Raw genomic sequence first — 21673 nt, 5'->3', positions numbered from 1 at the left:
AGAGGGAGCAAGTGTGATATTGCTATCTGATTCTACCGCATGGCTGCGTCCCTTGGAGTGGCCGGCGCTGGCCCATCGTGTAGAGGAGCCATAATGTAAGTGTACGATTTTTGGGCAATTATTTTACAGTGTTGTCGAATTTTTATTTTCGCCAGATTTCGATTAAATTTGGCGGATAGAGTTCCCTATTCTATATACACAAACTGTCATTTCACCATATCTCCTAAAAAATCAGTGCTTAGTTACGAAAATTTTCGTTTAAATTGTTTTAGAAAATTACACATTGTTTTCGGGACAACTATTGATTTCGTATTTATTCCGCCCATTCATGAAAATTATATCCAAATCGAACAAAATAATATTCGGTCGGAGTTGTTATTTCCAATCTTGCAGTTGGCTATAGAAATTACTGATCGGTAACAAAACTAAATATACTTATATATAATCGTCGGGTGACAAGCAAAAGTCACTAACTAACATAATTGAAATTATTGGACAATAAACCGTGTTACAAGTGTAATAAAGTGCATTGTTACTTTAATTTTTTGATAGTACTTAGTGAGTTTTGCTTGTCAGCCGACGTAATATAATACCAACTAATATAATATAGTACATATAATATAAGTATATTTTTAGCGTGACCTCAACCCTGGTGCCAATACCTGTAGCTACGTCTCTCTATTGTTTCACGTGTTATGCTGTTATGGTAATTAGAAATCTCACAGCAAAGTGTTACATGATGGTAATTGTTTTGAAGAAAACCCGTTATGACTGTTAACATGGTTTTTATTCTTTCATGTCGTGCCACAACTGTATTTAAGAATTCATTCATTTCATGTAAAATACTTTCATTGTACAGTCGCCTTTATAATGGCTCCTCTTCACGATGGGCCAACGCCGGCCACTCCAAGGGACGCATTTATTGGTAGACCACTTTCTTGGCTGACCGTACCTACACCTTAGTCGCGTAATTATGTATGCTTTTATTAAAGTGCCTGAATTCATTCATTCACTTCATTCTAAAGACTGTATCGTTAAGTATAAATACAACTTTAAAGAGGTCTAATTCGATTAAAACATATACGTTCTGAATTCAAACTGATGTCAATTTATACTCTTGAATATCGGCTTTGACTTATAATATTTCATTTTCCTATTAGTCGCTCTAATCTGAATATGCGAGGACTTTCAGCAGAAAAACGGAAATCAATAGTGGACAAATGGTGTTCTATAAAAGGGATCACTTACAGGAAGCTAGCTAAACTGGAAAACGTTAGTGTTGGTGCAGTCCAAAATGCGATCAAAAAGTTCGGCGGAGAGTATACTTTCGCCGATAAACCGAAATCAGGCCGGAAACCAGGACCTTCAAACCGCGATTTGGATAGAAAGATTGTAAAGGCATACAAAACCAATAAGGAGGTGTCTGTACGTGATTTAGCAAAAAAATAGGTACGTCTGTTGGTATGGTCCAACGTGCCAAGCAAAGAAACAATTTAAAGACTTACAAAAAGCAAAGGCAGCCTAAACGAAGCCAAAAACAAGAAAGCTCAGTAAAATCAAGAGTCCGAAAACTATATGATACTATTCTGTCCAAGAAAAATATGTGTGTTATAATGGATGATGAAACATACGTGAAGTTAGATTATAAATCACTGCCGGGACCACAGTATTACACAGTTCGTGATAGATCTGTTATTAGTGACTCTGAGAAGTCAATTTTCACGGAAAAATTTGGCAAAAAAGTTATGGTTTGGCAGGCGATCTGCGAGTGTGGCCTAAAATCGACGCCATTTTTACAACCTCTACGATGACGGCAGATATCTACGTAAAGGAATGCCTTAACAAACGTCTTCTACCTATGATTAAAAAGCACAGTGATCGAACTCTATTTTGGCCCGATTTGGCATCTTGCCACTATGGGTCCAAGGCTATGCAGTGGTACAAAGAGAATAATATCAACTTTGTACCTAAAACTAAGAACCCACCGAATTGCCCAAATCTCAGGCCTATTGAACGTTTTTGGGCTATAATTAAGGCTAAACTGCGAAAATATGGCCGATCTACAGAATCAGAAACAAAATTTCGTCGAGATTGGAATAGGTTGACAAAAACGTTTAACCAAGATGCTGTCCGATCCCTGATGTCGACGTTCAGACAAAAAGTCAGAAAATTGGCTAAAAATCAATAATTCTATTGTGCTAAAACAATTTAATTTAGTTATGGCATTATACAACGCAGTTTAGCACTTTTATTTTATTTATAAATATATGCAATTATAAAAAAAAACCCTGGTTTCTTTGTATTTATACTTAACGATACAGTCTTTATCACTACCGCAAATCCTGAAACTAAGTAAGTATAGCAATCCAGGCAACCCAGGTAACCAAAAGTCCACAAAAGGCTGTGCTAGCTCATCTCACGGGTACACAGACAGATGAAAGAGACCCATTACTGTGCTTTGTACCAGATCTGGGACGGGGCACAGACATAATGTTTACTAGACCACACACAATAGGGATGTTTCCTGTACTTAAAATAAATTATTTCAAACCGTGCACGAAATAAAGCACCAGATAATTATTAGATAAATAATAGATAGCAGCTATTTTTAAACACAATTTGTATTTAATAAAGCGGATTGAAATATAAAAAGTAGCTGAGTTGACCGTGACGTCACTACATTCGTTTTCATATAAATTTTATATTAGCAAATCGTTTTGACAGTTCTAAAAAAGAAGCTGATTTGACTAGTAGGATGTAGCCTATTCGACAGAACGGGTACGGATACCTGCGAAGTATCTACAGCCCATATAACCATTCCAGTCGCAGAATCATCAAAGTGGTAACTAAATGTCAGATGTGTCGTAACAGAGTCCACACAATGTGTCTAGAATTGTTTCGAAACAAAGTGTCGTCGCCGTGTGTACACTTTTCCGTAACAAGGTGTCGACACATTTGTGTGCACTTTGCGTGCGGTTTGCGACTAAATCTGACAGCAAATTTGTGACAGCAAATGTCAATATAAAATACCTCTTGAAAACCAAGGTTTGTCAAACTACTATTAGTGTCTCGTGTGCTCGTAAGTAATTCTAGTAAGTCATCATGGGCGATGCAAATGATAATAATCGACCAAAACCATATAAACACCCAACACCCGTCAACCTTTTACAGAAAAGTTTTTAAAGAAATGCAATAAGCTACTTAGGTCAGCCAACGAATGCTCCAAAAAGTTGTAGAGGGAAATGCTCGGAACACAATTTTTGACTCTGTAACTTGGTTTGGACAAGTTAGGAGGTGAACATATCAAAAGTCCCCGGCCGTAGCCCTTGAGCGGGGGAAGAGAGGGGGCTTTGAAGGTCCCATTTTCCGGTTTTTCGATTATATCTCGGAAACTATGCATCTTAGCGACATGGCCACTTATACAAAATGCAAGTTAATTTAATTTGTTACAAGTTTATTCCGTCAATTTTTTCGATATGTTGAATAGTTTTTGAGATATCCGCTCTTGAAAGTTTATTTAGGGCTCTCAATTTTATCTTGATATATCTACATCAGTGAAGGTGCAAGGCCGTGTATGGTATCGTTTTCGTATAAATCTGGGTTGCTGAATCCATTTAAGGTATCACATTGACACCATTCCACAAAATAAAAAAATATCTTTTTAGGGTTCCGTACCTCAAAAGCAAAAAACGGAATCCTTATAGGATCACTCGTGCGTCTGTATGTCTGTCTGTCTGAATACACAAAATAGTTCTTTACCTATAGATGACAGGAAAACCTATTAGAAATGTGCAGTCAAGCGCGAGTCGGACTTAATGTACGGAACCCTTAATACGCGAGTCCGACTCGCACTTGGCCGGTTTATTTTAAACTCCTCTTGACGCTTAACCGCTGAATCGATTTCGTTGAAATTTGGTATAGAAATAGTTTGCGTCCCGGAACAGGACATAGGATAGATCTTATAACCAAAATCATCTTTTGAAGGTGTGAAAAGTGGCGTGGAAATTTGTACGGGAAATCAATAACCGCTGAACTGATTTATATTAAATTTGGGATGGTCTACATCTTTGATTTAGTTAAAAATGATAAAAAAAACATGACTTCAAACCTAAACTTAAACAGTATTAACTTCAAGAAGTCAATTCTGAATTCCTCTCCCTACACCTCATTTCACACCTTTAAAGGATGATTTTTGAGATAACTTATTATGTCCTGTCTCGGGACTCAATATACAGGGTGGAAAGGCACGACGATCCTTTCCGCAAAAGGCGGATTGTTAAGCCTAAGCTCTACATTTTCTCCATAGAAACTATGTTAATATGGGCGTTTCTAAATTATGGCCTTTTAAACATCCATGCAAAAAACTACTTTGTTCTAACCCTAACAGGTGACAAGGTCAATGAACTTACTAGTAAACAATCTGTATACGACACGAAATTGTACTAATTCGTTGCCATCCAACTATTCTTAGGTCTGCTTACAACACGGTAAGAATCGTTGCAGGATTTTCGCTTTCTTAGTGGTTCCACTTGTTCAATACTTGAATGAAGTAGTTATGTTATTCCTTAATATTAATAATACTAACCACAACATTGTTTACAACGACAGTTTAAATTGTGACATTGACAACCACTCAAAAGTACGCAATCGTCTTATAAATATCTCTGGTCTCCTTGACTGATAAAAAGGTTTTAGTTCCTTAACACGTTTCACAAAATTATTTTCGAATAATTGGAAACTATCTAAAATAATACAAAAATACAAGTAGTTGTTTGATAGACCAAATGAATTTGCAAAAATGAAATATCTACTAAGAATACATTAAGAATAAATAGGTACTTCTTAAATACCTAACTAACAAACCTTCTTGCGTGGTAGGAAATAGACAAGACGTCTGATGTTTGAAATTAAATTGTCATTGAACTTTACTTATCTAATGTCATATTCTTCAATTAAAAATACCGTTGTTAGATGCTCGTGGTTATTTAAATTTGTGGGACTGTGTAAAAGATATGGTGTACCGAACGGAATGTGAAACTGCGAACGAAATGAGACATTAAAGGCTAATTGCTGCTTTTGACAATCTGCGGAGGAAAAATGAGGAACATTATCAAATATCTACTACAAAACTCTTCTCTTTCTTCTTCAATGAAAATGACACGTGGGCAATGTGCGCGGGCTCGGGTGCGGGCTGTGGCGTACATTATAAGACACGGAGGTACATTTAAAAACCGTATGTGAAGAGAAGATAGTGTTAAATATTGGCAAAAAGTAACTATCTAAGGAAGTAATAAAATTGTTTGTAATATTTTTGCATTCATTTGATTTATTTGTCATTTATGCGTCATTCATACATCATTGCGATTCTGTCAACGATCGGAAAAAAGCGTAAAGTCCCGAGCTTTCCCGACGGAGATCCTTAACCTAGCCGTCATGTGCACATGCTATAGGGTTATCACCACAGTTAAAAAGTAGAAAATTTGGATTTTTAATTTTTTACTCAATTAACGATTCTTACCATTACCAATCTGCTCTGTATCACTTAAACGACCTAATACTTCCGGGAAGGATCGTCGTGCCTTTCCACCCTGTATATGTGTACTAAATTTAAATTAAAACTGTTCAGCAGTTTAAGCGTGAAGAGGAGTTTAAAAGAAAGTATATGTTTTTACTTTGGAATGGTGTCAATGTGATACCATAACTAAATTTGGTACTGCGAATTTATACGAAAACGATACCAAACATGGCCTCGTAGCTTTAATGTTGTAGAAGTCAAAATAAAATTGAGAGCCCTAAATTCTTATTACTTGACCAAACTTGTGTAGAAGGAAAAGGAAAAATAAAAGTCTTCGGCAGGAATATAAGACACAGATATAATTTTTTTTTTGCGTTACTATTTCAATCATCAAATATAAAAATACCTTGATTATATTATTCTAGTGAGATCCTCACAGATAAACAAAAACATTTACTTAAAAAATTACAAGGTCGAAATGTCACGGAACTTGTGAGAGTAATATGTGAAAAATAAAAACTTTTATGACAAAAAATCTGGACACAATTTAAGAAGCATCCCATTGCGTCGAGGAATCATCTGTATCTTTGCTTGTTTCATTACCTCCTCGCTTCTTTTTTTGTCCTTTGTATTCTGTAGCAATTTGTTAGATCTGAAAATAAAGATAACTTGCGTCGTCACGGATGTCGATTTATAGGTTTTAGGGAGTGCAGAATTCGAAAACGATGATCATTTTATAATCCAAGATGGCGGCTACGTATTTTGTCATAAAAGTCGTCATGAATATCGTTTTATAGGTTTTAGGAAGTGCCGATTTCGAAAATGATGACCAGTTTGGAATCCAAGATGTGTGCCGTGCACTTTGTCATATAAGTCGTCATGGATATCGTTTTATAGGTTTTAGGGAGTGCAGAATTCGAAAATGATGACCATTTTGGATTCCAAGATGTCTGCCGTGCACTTTGTCATATAAGCCGTCATAGATGTTGATTTATAGGTGTTAGGAAGAGCAGATTTCGAAAATGATGACCATGACCAACAAAACGACATCCATGTCGACTTTTAACATAGTGCATGGCCGCCATTTTGGATTCCAAAATGGTCATCATTTTCGAAATCAGGGCCCCCTAAAACCTATAAAACGACACCCATGAGAACTTTTATGACATAGTGCATGACCGCCATTTTGGATTCCAAAATGGTCATCATTTTCGAAATCAGGGCCCCCTAAAACCTATAAAACGACACCCATGACAACTTTTATGACATAGTGCATGGCCGCCATTTTGGATTCCAAAATGGCCATCATTTTCGAAATCTGCGTCCCCTAAAACCTATAAAACGACATCCATGACGACTTTTATGACATAGTGCATGGCCGCCATCTTGGAATCCAAAATGGTCATTGTTTTCGAAATCTGCGCTCCCTAAAACCTATAAAACGACACCCATGACGACTTTTATGACATAGTGCATGGCCACCATTTTGGAATCCAAAATGGTCATCATTTACTAAATCTGCGCCCCCCAAAACCTATAAAACGATACCCATGACAACTTTTATGACAGTGCATGGCCGCCATTTCAGATTTCAAAATGGTCATCATTTTCTAAATCGGGGCCCCCTAAAACCTATAAAACGATATCCATGACGACTTTTATGACATAGTGCATGGCCGCCATTTTGGAATCGAAAATGGTTATCGTTTTCGAAATCTGCGCCCCCCAAAACCTATAAAACGACACCCATGATGACTTTCATGACATAGTGCATGGCCGCCATTCTGGATTCCAAAATGGTCATCATTTACTAAATCTGCGCCCCCCAAAACCTATAAAACGATACCCATGACAACTTTTATGACAGTGCATGGCCGCCATTTCAGATTTCAAAATGGTCATCATTTTCTAAATCGGGGCCCCCTAAAACCTATAAAACGACATCCATGACGATTTTTATGACATAGTGCATGGCCGCCATCTTGGAATCCAAAATGGTCATCGTTTTCGAAATCTGCGCCCCCTAAAACCTATAAAACGACACCCATGACGACTTTTATGACATAGTGCATGGCCGCCATCTTGGAATCCAAAATGGTCATCGTTTTCGAAATCTGCGCCCCCTAAAACCTATAAAACGACACCCATGACGACTTTTATGACATAGTGCATGGCCACCATTTTGGAATCCAAAATGGTCATCATTTTGTAAATCTGCGCCCCCCAAAACCTATAAAACGACATCCATGACGACTTTTATGACATAGTGCATGGCCGCCATTTTGGAATCGAAAATGGTTATCGTTTTCGAAATCTGCGCCCCCCAAAACCTATAAAACGACACCCATGACGACTTTTATGACATAGTGCATGGCCGCGATTTTGGATTTCAAAATGGTCATCATTTTCTAAATCGGGGCCCCCTAAAACCCATAAAACGACATCCATGACGACTTTTATGACATAGTGCATGGCCGCCATTTTGGAATCGAAAATGGTTATCATTTTCGAAATCTCCGCCCCCCCAAAACCTATAAAACGACACCCATGACGACTTTTATGACATAGTGCATGGCCGCCATTCTGGATTCCAAAATGGTCATCATTTTCGAAAGCGGGGCCCCCTAAAACCTATAAAACGACATCCATGACGACTTTTATGACATAGTGCATGGCCGCCATCTTAGAATCCAAAATGGTCATCGTTTTCGAAATCTGCGCCCCTTAAAACCTATAAAACGACACCCATGACGACTTTTATGACATAGTGCATGGCCGCCATTTTGGATTTAAAATGGTCATCATTTTCTAAATCGGGGCCCCCTAAAACCTATAAAACGACATCCATGACGACTTTTATGACATAGCGCATGGCCGCCATCTTGGAATCCAAAATGGTCATCATTTTTGAAATCTGCGCCTCCTAAAACCTATAAAACGACACCCATGACGACTTTTATGGCATAGTGCATGGCCGCCATTTTGGATTCCAAAATGGTCATCATTTTCAAAATTGGGGCCCCCTAAAACGTATAAAACGACATCCATGACGACTTTTATGACACAGTGCATGGCCGCCATTTTGGATTCCAAAATGGTCATCATTTTCGAAATCGGCACTCCCTAAAACCTATAAATCGACACCCATCTCGACTTTTATGACAAAGTGTTTGGCTACCATCTGCATGCAAGACATTTCTATTATTTTTACGTACAAAAATGGCCCCCTGTCAACTTCCAACCGAGATTTAATCGATAATTTATTCGATTAATGTTCAGATTCATTCAAATTCAATCTATGTTAGGTCGACTAACCTAATCGTGATTAAAATTTGAGGATTAACTTTTTTTATTCCATTAATTAGCGCCACTTGCACCATTCCACTAACCCGGGGTTAACTGGTTAAACCTGGAGTTACCATGGTTACCAGTACAATTTGATACTGGGTTAACGGTTTAACCGCTTAACCCAGGGTTAGTGGGACGGTGCAAGTGGGCCTTAATCGAATAAACAGTTAATCTATTAAGTCCCATCTCTGACCACGTCATTTTTACACTTTGAGAATATCTGAAAACAAATGAACACAAGGAGCCATTTTGCAAATCGAGTAACTTTGTTATTACTTTTGACAGCGCGTGTCATGTGTCTACACAGAGTCGACACAAAGTCGAAACATTTGCGACTACTTTGTGACTGCAATATTTCGCAGCCTTAAACCATATTTATACATCATAATTAACAAGTTTCGTAGTATGTAAAGCGTTATTTCTGTTATCTAAGTATAGTATACGCATCGAAGTACTAAAAATGCATCAAATAATATATTTATGAACACAAGCACTGAGAAGTAAACAATTTCATTTCCGGCTAAACTAAAACAATGTGGTGGCGCGTTGATTATATTACACTTAGTTTATCAAATCACTCGAGCAGTTTAATTCCCCATAATAATTTAAGTCCTATTGTAATATAAATGCAAACAATATATAATTACGTCTTGTAATCCGTTTTAGAGATGGCGTATTAATGTCACTTATTTTTATTTAACTATTTTTCCATCTGACAGTTTCCATTTGACAGGAACAAAATGAACGAATGAACGAATGATTTTGGCATAAAGTAGTCGCAAACTAGTAACAATGTGTGCACACGGCGACCACACTTTATGTCACTTTGTGTCATGTGTCGACCCTTCCCCATTTCTGGTAACTGTGTCGACACGGCGACGACTCTGCGACTGGAATTGTGACCGAAACAGACGGTGTCGACACAAGATGTGTCTACACCGCGTCGTAACGGCGACTGGAAATGGTTGTATGGGAGGCGCTATCAGATATATTGGGGTGGTAAGGACCCATTACTATGCTTTGTGCCAGATCTGGGATGGGAGGGATACATGCTCTATTATCCTCTTGGGGTTCAATGTCCTAATACTAGTACAAATTACCTACAATGTTTAAATCTTAATGAAATGGAATAGAGTTTCTTTTATTTCGTTTCGTTCGTATTTTAAAACAAAACAAATTCAACTCTATTTTCTAATACCGTTGATTCAAATTCGATTACCAATTTTCCTTGTATGGTGGCCCGCTAGAGGAACACTGGAAGAATATGTTCAAAATTTCTTAGAAGATATAACCAAACGGAGTAGTCATTAACAGACGTTCCCCTCTATCGAAAATAGGCAGCCAATGGTCATACACACTGTATGGACTGACATTTATCTGACATGGCTATTTTTACGTTACCAATACATTTGACGTGTGCCTCCCCCGCAAAAATCGGCAGATTCTTTTGTACCAAAAATTACAGACGCCTTTGTCTCCGTTTGGGTATATCTTCTAAGACTTAAATAGGTAAGCAAGTAAATTGTGTTTGTTTATTTTCAGATCTTGGTTACGCGTGGTACCTACTATAAGTTGCACGACTTGCACGATCTACTGAAACATGTCTGTGTCGTGTCGCCCATGTCGAACCAAGCTGTTACATCTTAGATGCGAAAAACATACGGCACTAAGAAAAACATGGGGATTTACGTTGTTTTACAAGTAAAGCGGTTAGTGCTAATCTTGGAAGGGCTAAGTAAGACGTCTTGGCTAAGGTTTTTCAGGATCTGGGCTAATAAACGAGCCACCAAAAGCCCTAGCCAAGATGACAAACGTACGTCGACAAACGCTAAATGAAAAAAATAAAAACGAAAAAAAAAATATTCTGTTTTTACGTAGTGATGCCCCGAATAGTGAATTTGGCCGAATACCGAATATTCGGCCCCCCTCTCGGCCGAATACTGAATATTCGGCATGACATGCGTAAATTTTGAGTTACAATTATTACGAAAACTGTTCGCCAACAAAGCACAACGTTTGCTAAGATATATTTTTATGTTGAACAGAAGTAATGCATGTAGTTAGAGTCAATAAAATCAGCCCATGATAAAAATAAAATATTTTGGAACAAACAAATGCTCAGAAACCAGCCTTCGTATTTAACCACTTTCCAAGAACACATTTTAATATTAAATATACCTAGTTTTTGGTTATTTTTTTGTGAATTTTTTCTTTTTAGGTAGGTGCAACAGATATTCGAAAAAAAAAAGCAAAAAGCAAAGCAAAAAACAGGCAAAAAGTAGCAAAAAAAAGCAAAAAAAAAAAGCAAAGCAAACAAAAAAAAAGCAAAGCAACAAAAAAAAAAGTAAGCAGGCAAAGTGGCCGAATAAGCCGAATACCGAATAGTTGCCGAATATTCGTGGCATCTCTAGTTTTTAGTACCTACCTATAGCGGCAATAGAAATACATCACCTCAGAAAATTTCAACTGTCTAGCTATATCAAGTTTCATTAGTTACAGCCTGGTGACAGACAGTCGGACGGCCAGACGGACAGACGGACAGACGGACAGACGGACAGACGGACAGACGGACAGACGGACAGACGGATAGACGGACAGACGGACAGACGGCCAATCGGACAGACGGACAGCGAAGTCTTAGTAATAGGTGTCCGGTTTTACGCTTTGGGTACGGAACCCTAAAAAGGTATCAGGACGACGGATGCTACGAAAAATCACGTGACTATTTCGTATGGAAACAGCCATACATTATTCAAGTTTCGATTAGCACATTTTCTATCGTCGATTGTTATCTTGGCTAGCCCTCCAGGAAGTTTCTTTGTTAGCCATGTAGCTATAACATAAATAACATCTTCCCTTACCTTTCCCGATACCCAACTCAAAATTTTTAGATGACTTCTAAGTACCTAGTTCGTTGAGGTTTCTAAAAAACCCTGACACTAACCAAGTCCCCCCGCAATCCTGACAAAGGACCAAAAATCCTGACATGCCAGGAGAAATCCTGACGTATGGAAACCCTGGCTACCTACAATAATATGTCCTCTAAATCTTGGCATTACACCAAACCGGTCTCATACAGCCATTCATTCACTATCAGCCATAGACTAGGAATCCTGTAGACCGAGTTTAGAGCAATTATTTCATGCAACCGATGATGCCAAAAATGCGGGGGTGCGCGGGACGAGGTGAGCGGAGTCCCGTGCCGTGATTGGTCCGTTCAAAGATACGGACGTAAAGACACTTTCGACATGAACATGGAGTAAAATTACCGTATGCGTGGCAGAGGGGGTAGCGCGACTAAGCTCAGTCTGGTGGATGTCTTGTCTGTGCTATCAGCTAAACCTAGGGCCCCTAGGGCTGCTAAATAAGTTTGTGTAATTTGTGTTGTATGTGTTATTTTGTACTCAATTAAGATGTTTAACAAATGTGTATTTCTTCTTCTTCTTCTTCTAAATGTTTCATACGTACGTTGTTTTATTTATTTAATATGCAGTTAACTGTTTGAACAAAACCTCGCTGTTCAAATTACCTAATTATAGTTTTTATAAATTATATTCACCTCAAACAATTTTGACAACACATCTTTCCCCACCCAAACAAAATGTTGTTTATACTTCCAGTCACACTTCAATACAACTAAACAAACTACAAGACTCGTTTTATTGACATTTTGCTACGAGTTTCCATGGCTACCCACACTTTGGCAACACAGTTGCAAAATGAATTGGTTTTCTGTCTTCTCTCGATTTTTCTCTCAAAATTCGCCAATCCCTATAAACTATTTCTTGATCTAAAGCTCATGGTATGTTCTTCCGGCCAAACAGGTATTGCAGAACCACATTCATATACACTCAACAACGCCTTTCTTACGAAGGTTAAAGGTTGAATATCGCTTAGTTCTTGAACTTTGTTAACTTTGTGAAGGTAGCGATTGACCAAGTTATTCAAGCGCTCGGTAAAGCCTTCATTTGAGGATTATAAGGTTGTTTTTTGCATGGATTTCAGTCTTATGGTGTTAGGTCCTTGACCGCGGTAAACTATAGGTGCGCGCGCAGTGTACCGCGCGACAGGTGCGCGGGAGCACGCACTTTCTGTTTTGTTACGTTTCGTTACGTCAATAGTTTCGTTGTGTCAGTTTTGTCACGGAAAGTGGGTTTTTTTGGTTACGAGTGATCCTGTGACAAGATTATGTGTGTCTAGTTGAATTTAGATTATTTATTAATAATTTTGAAATTAGTATGTGTGCGTCTAACTAGTTTGAAGTGTGTTGTTTCTTGTTGGATTTAAGTGATATGGGATTTTGATTGGATTACTTAATTGAAGTAAGTTGATTCGATTTTAATTCGTTATTGCGGTTTTAGTTAGACTTAGTGATAAATATAGTAACTTATTAAACTTCATTGGCACAGTTGGCAATGAATGTGTTCAATGTTTTTATCAAAAAATATGTCTGTTTCTAGACGTCTAGACTATCTTGTTGGATTTAGGTACAAGACATGTTATCCTTTTCAGGTTTAAAATACGCACATACAATAGGTACTTAGGGGCTGTCCATAAATTACGTCATCGATTTTTGACCCCCCCCCCTATAATCATCCAAAAATCATGCTTCAAATTACCCCATTTCCTCCTACTTCATGCTACCGTCATCTGATGTCCAGACCCCCCCCCTAATTTGAAATGACGTAATTTATGAATAGCCCCTTAGTTGGCCTATGTTATTACCTATAAAGTTTGTTTAATATCTGCCTATGATGTTATCTTGAAACGGAATAGAAGTAAATGTATTAATCTTGATATAATCTGGTCTTGTAATTTGCAGTCTTGGTAAATTATGTAAATTTGTTGTGTCCGCTAATGATTAATGAATCTAATGAACAGATTAACTTACATTACATACCTACACCTGCATTACTTGTTCAATTATACTTAGGTAATGAATGCAAGTATAGTAACAACACCAGTCATGGGACATTTAAGAGGAAATTTGGAGTATTTATGATATTTCCCTTATACATGTAAATGGTCTACCGCTTAGCGTGTTAAAAGATGAAAGTCCTATCCGTCTTTCATGTTTTAGGCGTGTTGTATGAAAGATACAGCAATTCCACATATGTATTTAACAAATTAAAACTATGCTTTTTTTCTCCAGTCATGGACACCAAAGCTCCAGTAATGGGCCCCCGGTAATGGACGTGGATCCAGTAATGGGCCCCCTATAATGGACATTGCTCTATCAGTATAAAATATTGAAATGGGGAATAAGTTACGACAAAAAAATCAATTTTTGGTATAAGCTTTTATCGCTGAATGTATTTTTCTTTCCACAGCCAATTATTATTGTATTAGATCCATCGAGACAATTCTAATATACCCAAACACAATTAGTTAGGGTTTATTGCGATAAAGTTCCCATGGCCACCTCCTGTCTCCATCATCAGATTAGGTCCATGTTATCATAATATTGCATTATCATCCGATTTGCATACTTAATTACGTACTTACACAAAATTTCAACTGAATCGGAAATCGAAAAGTGGCTCAAATTCAGCTACCAAGATTGGACCCACACAAACTAACAGGGCGAGTTAAATAAAAGTTTGGAAAAACGATATTAATTTATCCGAAGTCCGAGAATACCTCCTGATTGACATATTTCGTAACTACATTTTACTTCTGTATTGTTTAAACATGAAATTATGGCATGGCAAACATCATTCTGTCAATTGTCCCATCATAGGAGGTACGCAGTTTTACAGCTCCTATAATGGGATTGGGCCAAATACCACTATTTTTTTACATCTGTGGAGTCACAACATAGTGTGTTGTATACCTTATCTCATGGTAAATTCAATTAACAACACACATTCTAGTTTTCATCAAGTATTAATTAATTGAAATTTAATAAATTAACTCACCTCTCTTAGCGAAGTTGTTAAGAATTCCTAGTGGTATTTTTTTTCAGTGACACGACAACTTTTGGGTTGACGCCAATTTCTTAAAAAGCAACCAAATTTAATGAAACTTCAAACTGAAACAGCTCTAGGACTCTTATTTATGATAATATACAGCCAGTGTTTATAAACTACTTTTAGATACTTATTTTAGAGGAATTATGTTTTTTTGTCCCATTACTGGATCCACGCCCATTATAGGGTATACTACTATAGATACTTACAAAAACTACATTGGTTTTTAAGTAAATCAACAAACATAAGCCTGTCGTGTATTTACTCTTTATTACGTATAATTGAATTTATAAAAATTGGTCGGTGTGTCATCTTTTAGCAATATTTTTAATCTGTGTGCGATTTTGAAAATTTTGAAGTTACCTAAAATGGCTAAAAACTCATAAGTAGTAGGATAAGAGACGTACATTTAGTTGAATTTGCCTTATTTACTTAATTACTGGCCTAATGCTAGTCAGTGTTTGTCCTATCGGAAACATTACCTAGGGGGTGGCCATATGAAAAATAAAATATATCCTGTCAAAAGTCCGGATGTACTTAACCTTAAAAATCCTGAAATTTATCTGGATGGTCATATCTCCAAACCCCATTGGGTATCATTAATATATGACTTCGCAACTGTTGTAGCTGTAGTTACAATACAACTCAAAACTATTAGCTAGTTTCTAGTTGTTTGTTGAGGTTTCTAAAGACCCTGACACATTCGTGAAATCCCTGCAATCCTGACAAAGGACCACAAATCCTGACATGTCAGGGGAAATCCTGACGTATGGCAACCTTACACACTCATTTTATTCATGATACTTACCTAAATAATTATTATAAAAATATGATTCACCATAGACTTGAAATTACAGTTTTCTTTGTTAAATGTTGAATAAAGAAATCTAGCTTTAGAATAATTGGATCTTTCCTCATCTTTGTTTAGTAATGTAATTAGTTAATTGAAGGTTAAGACATTTGATATCTCACCAAGTTGCATTCACTTTTTACCTAGATACTTTTTTATTTTGCCACTTTGTCGACGTAATTACTTGAACTATGGTAACGCTAACGATCAGTGAAACCAAAGTCATATATAACTTCGTATAAGATGAATAAAGTCTAAGAAAAAAACGTGCCTCGGAAATCAAGAAAAAGTCATTCTCGGATAGATGGCGCACACACCTTTGACCATGGCGTGACGACACCGTTTCATATTTAACAATTTTAACACATAGATATCAGGGAATGAACATGGGTCAAAATGATATAATAATAATAAAATAATTTATCTATATACATATACACATTTTTTTGATAATTTTATACGTCTTCATTTTGAGTTTTAGTCGTGTGTCGACGATGGCAGTAATTTTACAGTGACTACAAAATTTACTATGACGGAACCCCTCTATACTATCTATTCTCTTTGGTAAAACTATAAGGTCTCCCAGTTGACTAAAGAACCCTAAAGAAGACAGTGTTTCTCAAACATAAACCAACGCACCTGTTTTCTCCCATAACCATAACGCACTTCGCACAGCACAGCCTAGCATAACTAATGCATTCGTTGCATCGTAACCGTAGCTACACCTGCGTTATGTGGGTGATTCAACTTTTGCCTGTCACTCGTTGCTATGGTTACGGTATTCTTGGTCACTCTCAAAATCGTTTCTTTAAAATAACCAAACATACCAGGACCTGCGCATGTGAAAAAATCAATTTCCTGACATGTCAGTGGATATCCTGACGCATGGCAAGCCTAAATCACACTATTTTTACTAATATAAATAAAGTGCGATGATAACAAAAAGATAATCATGGGATTAGTTGTCAAGCGGACCCCAGGTTCTCATGAGCCGTGGCGAAATGCCGGGATAACGCGAGGAAGAAGAAGAAGAAGAAGATAACAAAAAGATAGAAGATCAATTTTGATATCATGTTATGAACTTCTAATCGCCTTTTGGGGTACTAATAGTGTGTTAAGTTTTTCATTTCTGTACCTAAAGATAAGTATTCTATTACATATTAATATACTTCTAAAAGTTCTAAATAATCTCTGTCTCGATAATATAATTTAGAGTCTGTCTAAGGACTCGAAGGTATAAGGACTCTAAGGTTATTTTGCACCGATTTGAAAATACAAAATAGTCATAATCATAATGTAAGGGTTCTCATAGAAATTTTACATTACCAAACTTAGTCATGGTCATTCAAAGTGCTAAACGGGGGGACTTAGTCGTCAAAAATCGGTTAAAAAGTACTATATATATATACGAGTAATATAATTTGTGTTTCAATATTTATTTTCACATATATTATGCCTGTACTATACTATAAGTATAAGTAATAGTCTATTACTGTAGGTGCTAAATAAGCATGACTATATGTGTCTAAGTAGTTAAACATCGGCATAAATTTGAAATCTTATCAGAGCAAATACACACAGTTTCACTATCAAGATCGTTGCGTGGGCGCACTTATGTCAGTTACGCCGCTAATTGTTCCACATTCGCAATTAATATCATTCTTAGCTATTTGATACAATGCAGTTTGTACACGTAATAAACTAGACGGACGTAATTAATAGACATAATGAATGTGTTGCGGTAATAAGAAATAAGTAAATTAGCCATGATGAGCTATTTAAACAGAGAGCGTAGACTGCCATACGTCAGGATGTCCTCTCACATATCAGGATTATTGATCCATTGTCAGGATTGCGGGGGAACTTGGAGAAAGTCAGGGTTTTTTACTAGCAATAACTATAAGCTAGTTAAAAGCCCACCCGGTATTTTAGGAGAAATGTGCCATCCAGGAAATGTCAAGATTTTTAGGGTTTTGTCCGGCCGGAGGTACATATAAATTTTTTTCATATGACAATTTCTAAACCAAGATGAACGTTTGCTCACATTATTTACGTTTCTTACGTTAAAAAATCAATACTTACGTCACTCAGACTAACTACGAGTATATAGTTGAAAATCATCAACATCGATGTATTCGATGTGTACCAAAGTGTACAAAGGGCTGTTTAGTATTGATTGGACATGCGCAGGCGCGGATCGATCACCGTTCCGGTCGCCGCGCGCCCATAATGACAGGTTCGGCTCCCTGCTACTGTTGCAATCGGAAACGAGTTCTTTGTAAGAAGCGATCATTTGTCGATTCACACGTTTCCCTGCAGGAGTACCTATTTCGAAGTGATAAAATAACCGCTTTTTAACACAGTGCAATTCTGACAAAGGACCAAAAATCCTGACATTCCAGGAGAAACCTTGACGTATGGCAACCCTAATCCTGGCGAACCATTATTTGCCGATTCACACGTATTTCGAAGTGATAAAATAACCGCTTTTTAACACAGTGCAATTCTGACAAAGGACCAAAAATCCTGACATGTCAGGGGAAACCCTGTATGGCAACATTGGCAACCCTAATCCTGACGAACCAGCTAAGATGATAATCGTTAGTATTCATCAACAGGTCGATCAAAATGAATACATAATTAAGGGGACAGTTAGAATTGGTTAGTGGTAGAATTGGTTAAGGTTATAAAATAACAAACTGTATTAACAACAGCATTAAGGTAGTTTTAATAGCACGGACCGACAAGAAATTGTAGTGTCGTCCCTTTCAAATCAATCTAAGAAAATGGGACGACACTACGATGTTGCCACTTTTTAATTTCTACAATTTCTTGCCGGTCCGTGCTATTAAAACTACCTTAATGCAGTTGTTAATACAGTTGTTATTTTATAACCATAATCCCATCACGTACCTTATGTACGTGTCCCACAGACCGTGTCCTTAAACGTCATTATACTTCAGTTAATTAAAAAACATGATTACTATGTTACTAACGTAAACAATAAGAGAAACTCGTCATTAACCAGGCTGTGTACATATTTATGAATCGCACACAAGCACAGACAATCGCCTGGGAACCGGAACGGGCATAGGGTCAACACACGCCAGGTATCTATAACGACCACGTTCTATACTCCTATTATACATGTGAAGCTTGCTTATTACTCTTAGTAGGTAGCACCAGGCGTGGCTCACTCCGCGATTTCGTCGCTTTGCTACAGGTAGCTAAAAGTACATCCGTTCCACACCAATTTTGGGGAAAGCCAGTTGCGCGTGGCGCTGTCGCCACCTATCGGCCATATCTGTGCTGATCGTAACAGACGCGTTTTGTTAGAGAGTGAGTCTTCTGTACCTAGTACTATTATTTATTCTGTGGTAGCACGAGCCAGCTGAGTAAGGGCTGCATAGCAGATGTCTTGATCTCTTTAAGCTGTCACAAACTGCTGTATATTTGCTGCAGCAACGTTGCTACTTGCTACAGCAATTATACCACCAAAAGGGGCCCAAAATGATTGAGACAAAGGCTGTAAATTAGCTGGTTTAACGCTGAAAGCGCCGCCTTAAGGACGAATGAACGCTGTTCTGATGCTGACATTAAACAATCATCGAAATTAAACTTTCGTGAGACATTTTTAAAATGTCTGTTTAGACACAAGTGGAACAATTAGCGGCGTAACTGACATAACAACAACAGTTTCACTCACACGCGCCTGAGGAAGGACCAAAAAAAATCGAGTGAAAACATTGTCGTCTATACAGTTTCTGACATTAATACTTGGCTCTTTTAAGGCCGAGCCACACCGGCTTGCGTGTGCGTGACGTGCGCGTGTGCGTGCGCTAAAATGTTGGAGCCGCAGACGCACACGTCACGCAAGCGGTGTGCCATCTCTCATAAGGATCTGTATACTACAACGCCGCGTCGCACGCGCATGTGCACGTCACGCACACGCAGCCGGTGTGCACAGGCCTTTATACGGAACAAAGGCCTTTTTACAGGTACTTATATGGAATAATTTAATTCTGAAATAAATGATATATTATTATTATTATTTGTATGTCTTTTCCATATCTCGGGACCATGGGGTCCCGGACCTTTGGGAGGCGTACGTGGGGCCGAAGCCAACAGCGCAGAGGCCCTTTAAGACACTTTAATCTAAAAGCAAGGGATACACGTGGCGGATACCATCCCCGAACGCACAATGTGATACATCCGGAGATGGTCCCCGCCAGGTGCAAAGACTATTGCAGTGCAGCACTTTTGTGCTGCGATGGGAACTAAGGTCATGGGCTATAGATTTGAAAGTTGGATGGACTGGATAATGGGCTATGGGAGAGACTAGCGGACACCTGCCGTGACAATCAGTCTCAAAATTGTATCAGACAGGTGGTGACTCGCCAACTCATTGAGTGGGCCCCGCAATGGCCGCACGCACAGTGCGACAACAGGGCAACACTTTGGAGTGGCTGTGAGGTTGTCGAGAGGTGAGTCTGCGGTAGCCAGATCCCGGTAATCCGTTCAGCAGGCCGCCGGCGTTATGACATTTTACACTTCCAACCTGGAGCATAGGTCCCGCTCTTGCGACTCCACTCTGGCCGGCCAATCAAGGCAAGCACAGAGGCGAGGGCCAGATGACAGGGCCCTCTGGAATAGGGGTCCGCGGTGTCGCCACTCACCGTCAGCTCGTCACAAGCTGCCCCCGCGGGGTTATTATTATTATTATTATACAGCTTATACCCAGCTAAAGGTGATTTCCAAATTGGCTTTGAGGAGTACAATACACACGCAACTGGCTATTACTTATACTAAAGATGGACGGTACATATCTTTGTAACTACGCAATTAAATACTAACACTCCTAAATAAATAATGATGATGACTTGATGAGTCACCGCCTTCCTACGAGTACCTATATATTTTGTATACTCGTCAATGGTCAGTGACGGCAGTGACACATTATGTTCTATTATTTAGAGTCTGACCAAGAATAGTCTGCAGCGGATTTGATAGCCCACGCAATGCGAGTGTTATTTTAAATGTCAAAATTCTAACTAACAACCCGAAGTGGATTTTGGCCTAATAATTCTTTTGTTTTGCAGACCCGAAGATGTCCGCCGCGGGGGTGGTAAACAAGGCCTTTGACGCAGGCGACGATGGCTTCCAAACCATCGACCTGCGACCGCGCCGAGAGGACGCACAGGCTACAATGGTAAGCGGATGAGGATGTAGAAAAGAAGTATTTAAAAAAGTAGGCTTAGGTTAGGTTAGAATTGCAACCTCCCACAGAAAAGAAGTGTTTATAGAAAAGAAAGTCTAAGTTAGGTTAGAATTGAATCCCCTCACAGAAAAGAACTGTTTAAAAAAAAAGTAGGTTTAGGTTATGTTAGAATACCTATGTTATAAAGTTACAAAAACCCCTTAATTAAATCTACTCTTTTTTTAATAAAAAAGTATCTACCAATTTAAAAACACTTCCCTTAAAAATAACCTTTTTTTCAAAATACGAATACCTGGCCACTCTCGATTTCCTTTTAAAAGCCATAAATACAGGGTGATTCAGGAGACATGAGCAGGACTAACACTGCGCATTTCGTAAATTATAAGCAACTGTTTCATATCAGTATTAGTGAGGTTAACGTTAATTTTCTAGTCGTGTTGAAAAAAAAAAGTTATAAATTTATTTACGACATGCATGGTCACCCTAAAATTAGAATACTAAACTACCAATATTCTGTGTCAAATTGAATATCATCACTCTCATCACGATCTGGTTACTTTTGAAAAGTCGTATGTCACTCAAGTTTGACAGTTTATTTTCTTCGTAATCAAAATGCTGTCATTACGGGTAAAGAGGTTTTATGTTTATTAATTAGGTCTTGTAGGGTGACCATGATTGTTGAGAATTAAAAATGCCCTCACCAAAAAGTTACAAAATAGGAAAAAAGTGTTGTTGTTTCTCCTAAATACGACGGTGATCGATCAATTATCAGT

At 38.0% G+C, this 21673-nt stretch overlaps 1 protein-coding gene across 1 annotated transcript in view; it reads left to right on the top strand.

Annotated features, from left to right (window-relative positions):
* Positions 1-12936: 12936 nt before the first annotated feature.
* Positions 12937-21673, top strand: part of LOC134679807 (solute carrier organic anion transporter family member 4A1-like) — a 112370-nt gene continuing 103633 nt past the window's right edge. Inside the window, exons 1-2 of the mRNA XM_063538700.1 lie at positions 12937-13185; positions 20782-20891. Coding sequence (XP_063394770.1) covers positions 20790-20891 — 102 coding nt within the window. The 5' untranslated portion in view covers positions 12937-13185; positions 20782-20789. The remainder of the gene's footprint in view (positions 13186-20781; positions 20892-21673) is intronic.

Source organism: Cydia fagiglandana, chromosome 3, assembly GCF_963556715.1.
Source record: "Cydia fagiglandana chromosome 3, ilCydFagi1.1, whole genome shotgun sequence".
Classification (NCBI taxonomy): Eukaryota; Metazoa; Arthropoda; class Insecta; order Lepidoptera; family Tortricidae; genus Cydia; species Cydia fagiglandana.
The sequence above is the reverse complement of the archived record's forward strand: the minus strand, read 5'-3'. Positions and strand labels throughout refer to the sequence as shown.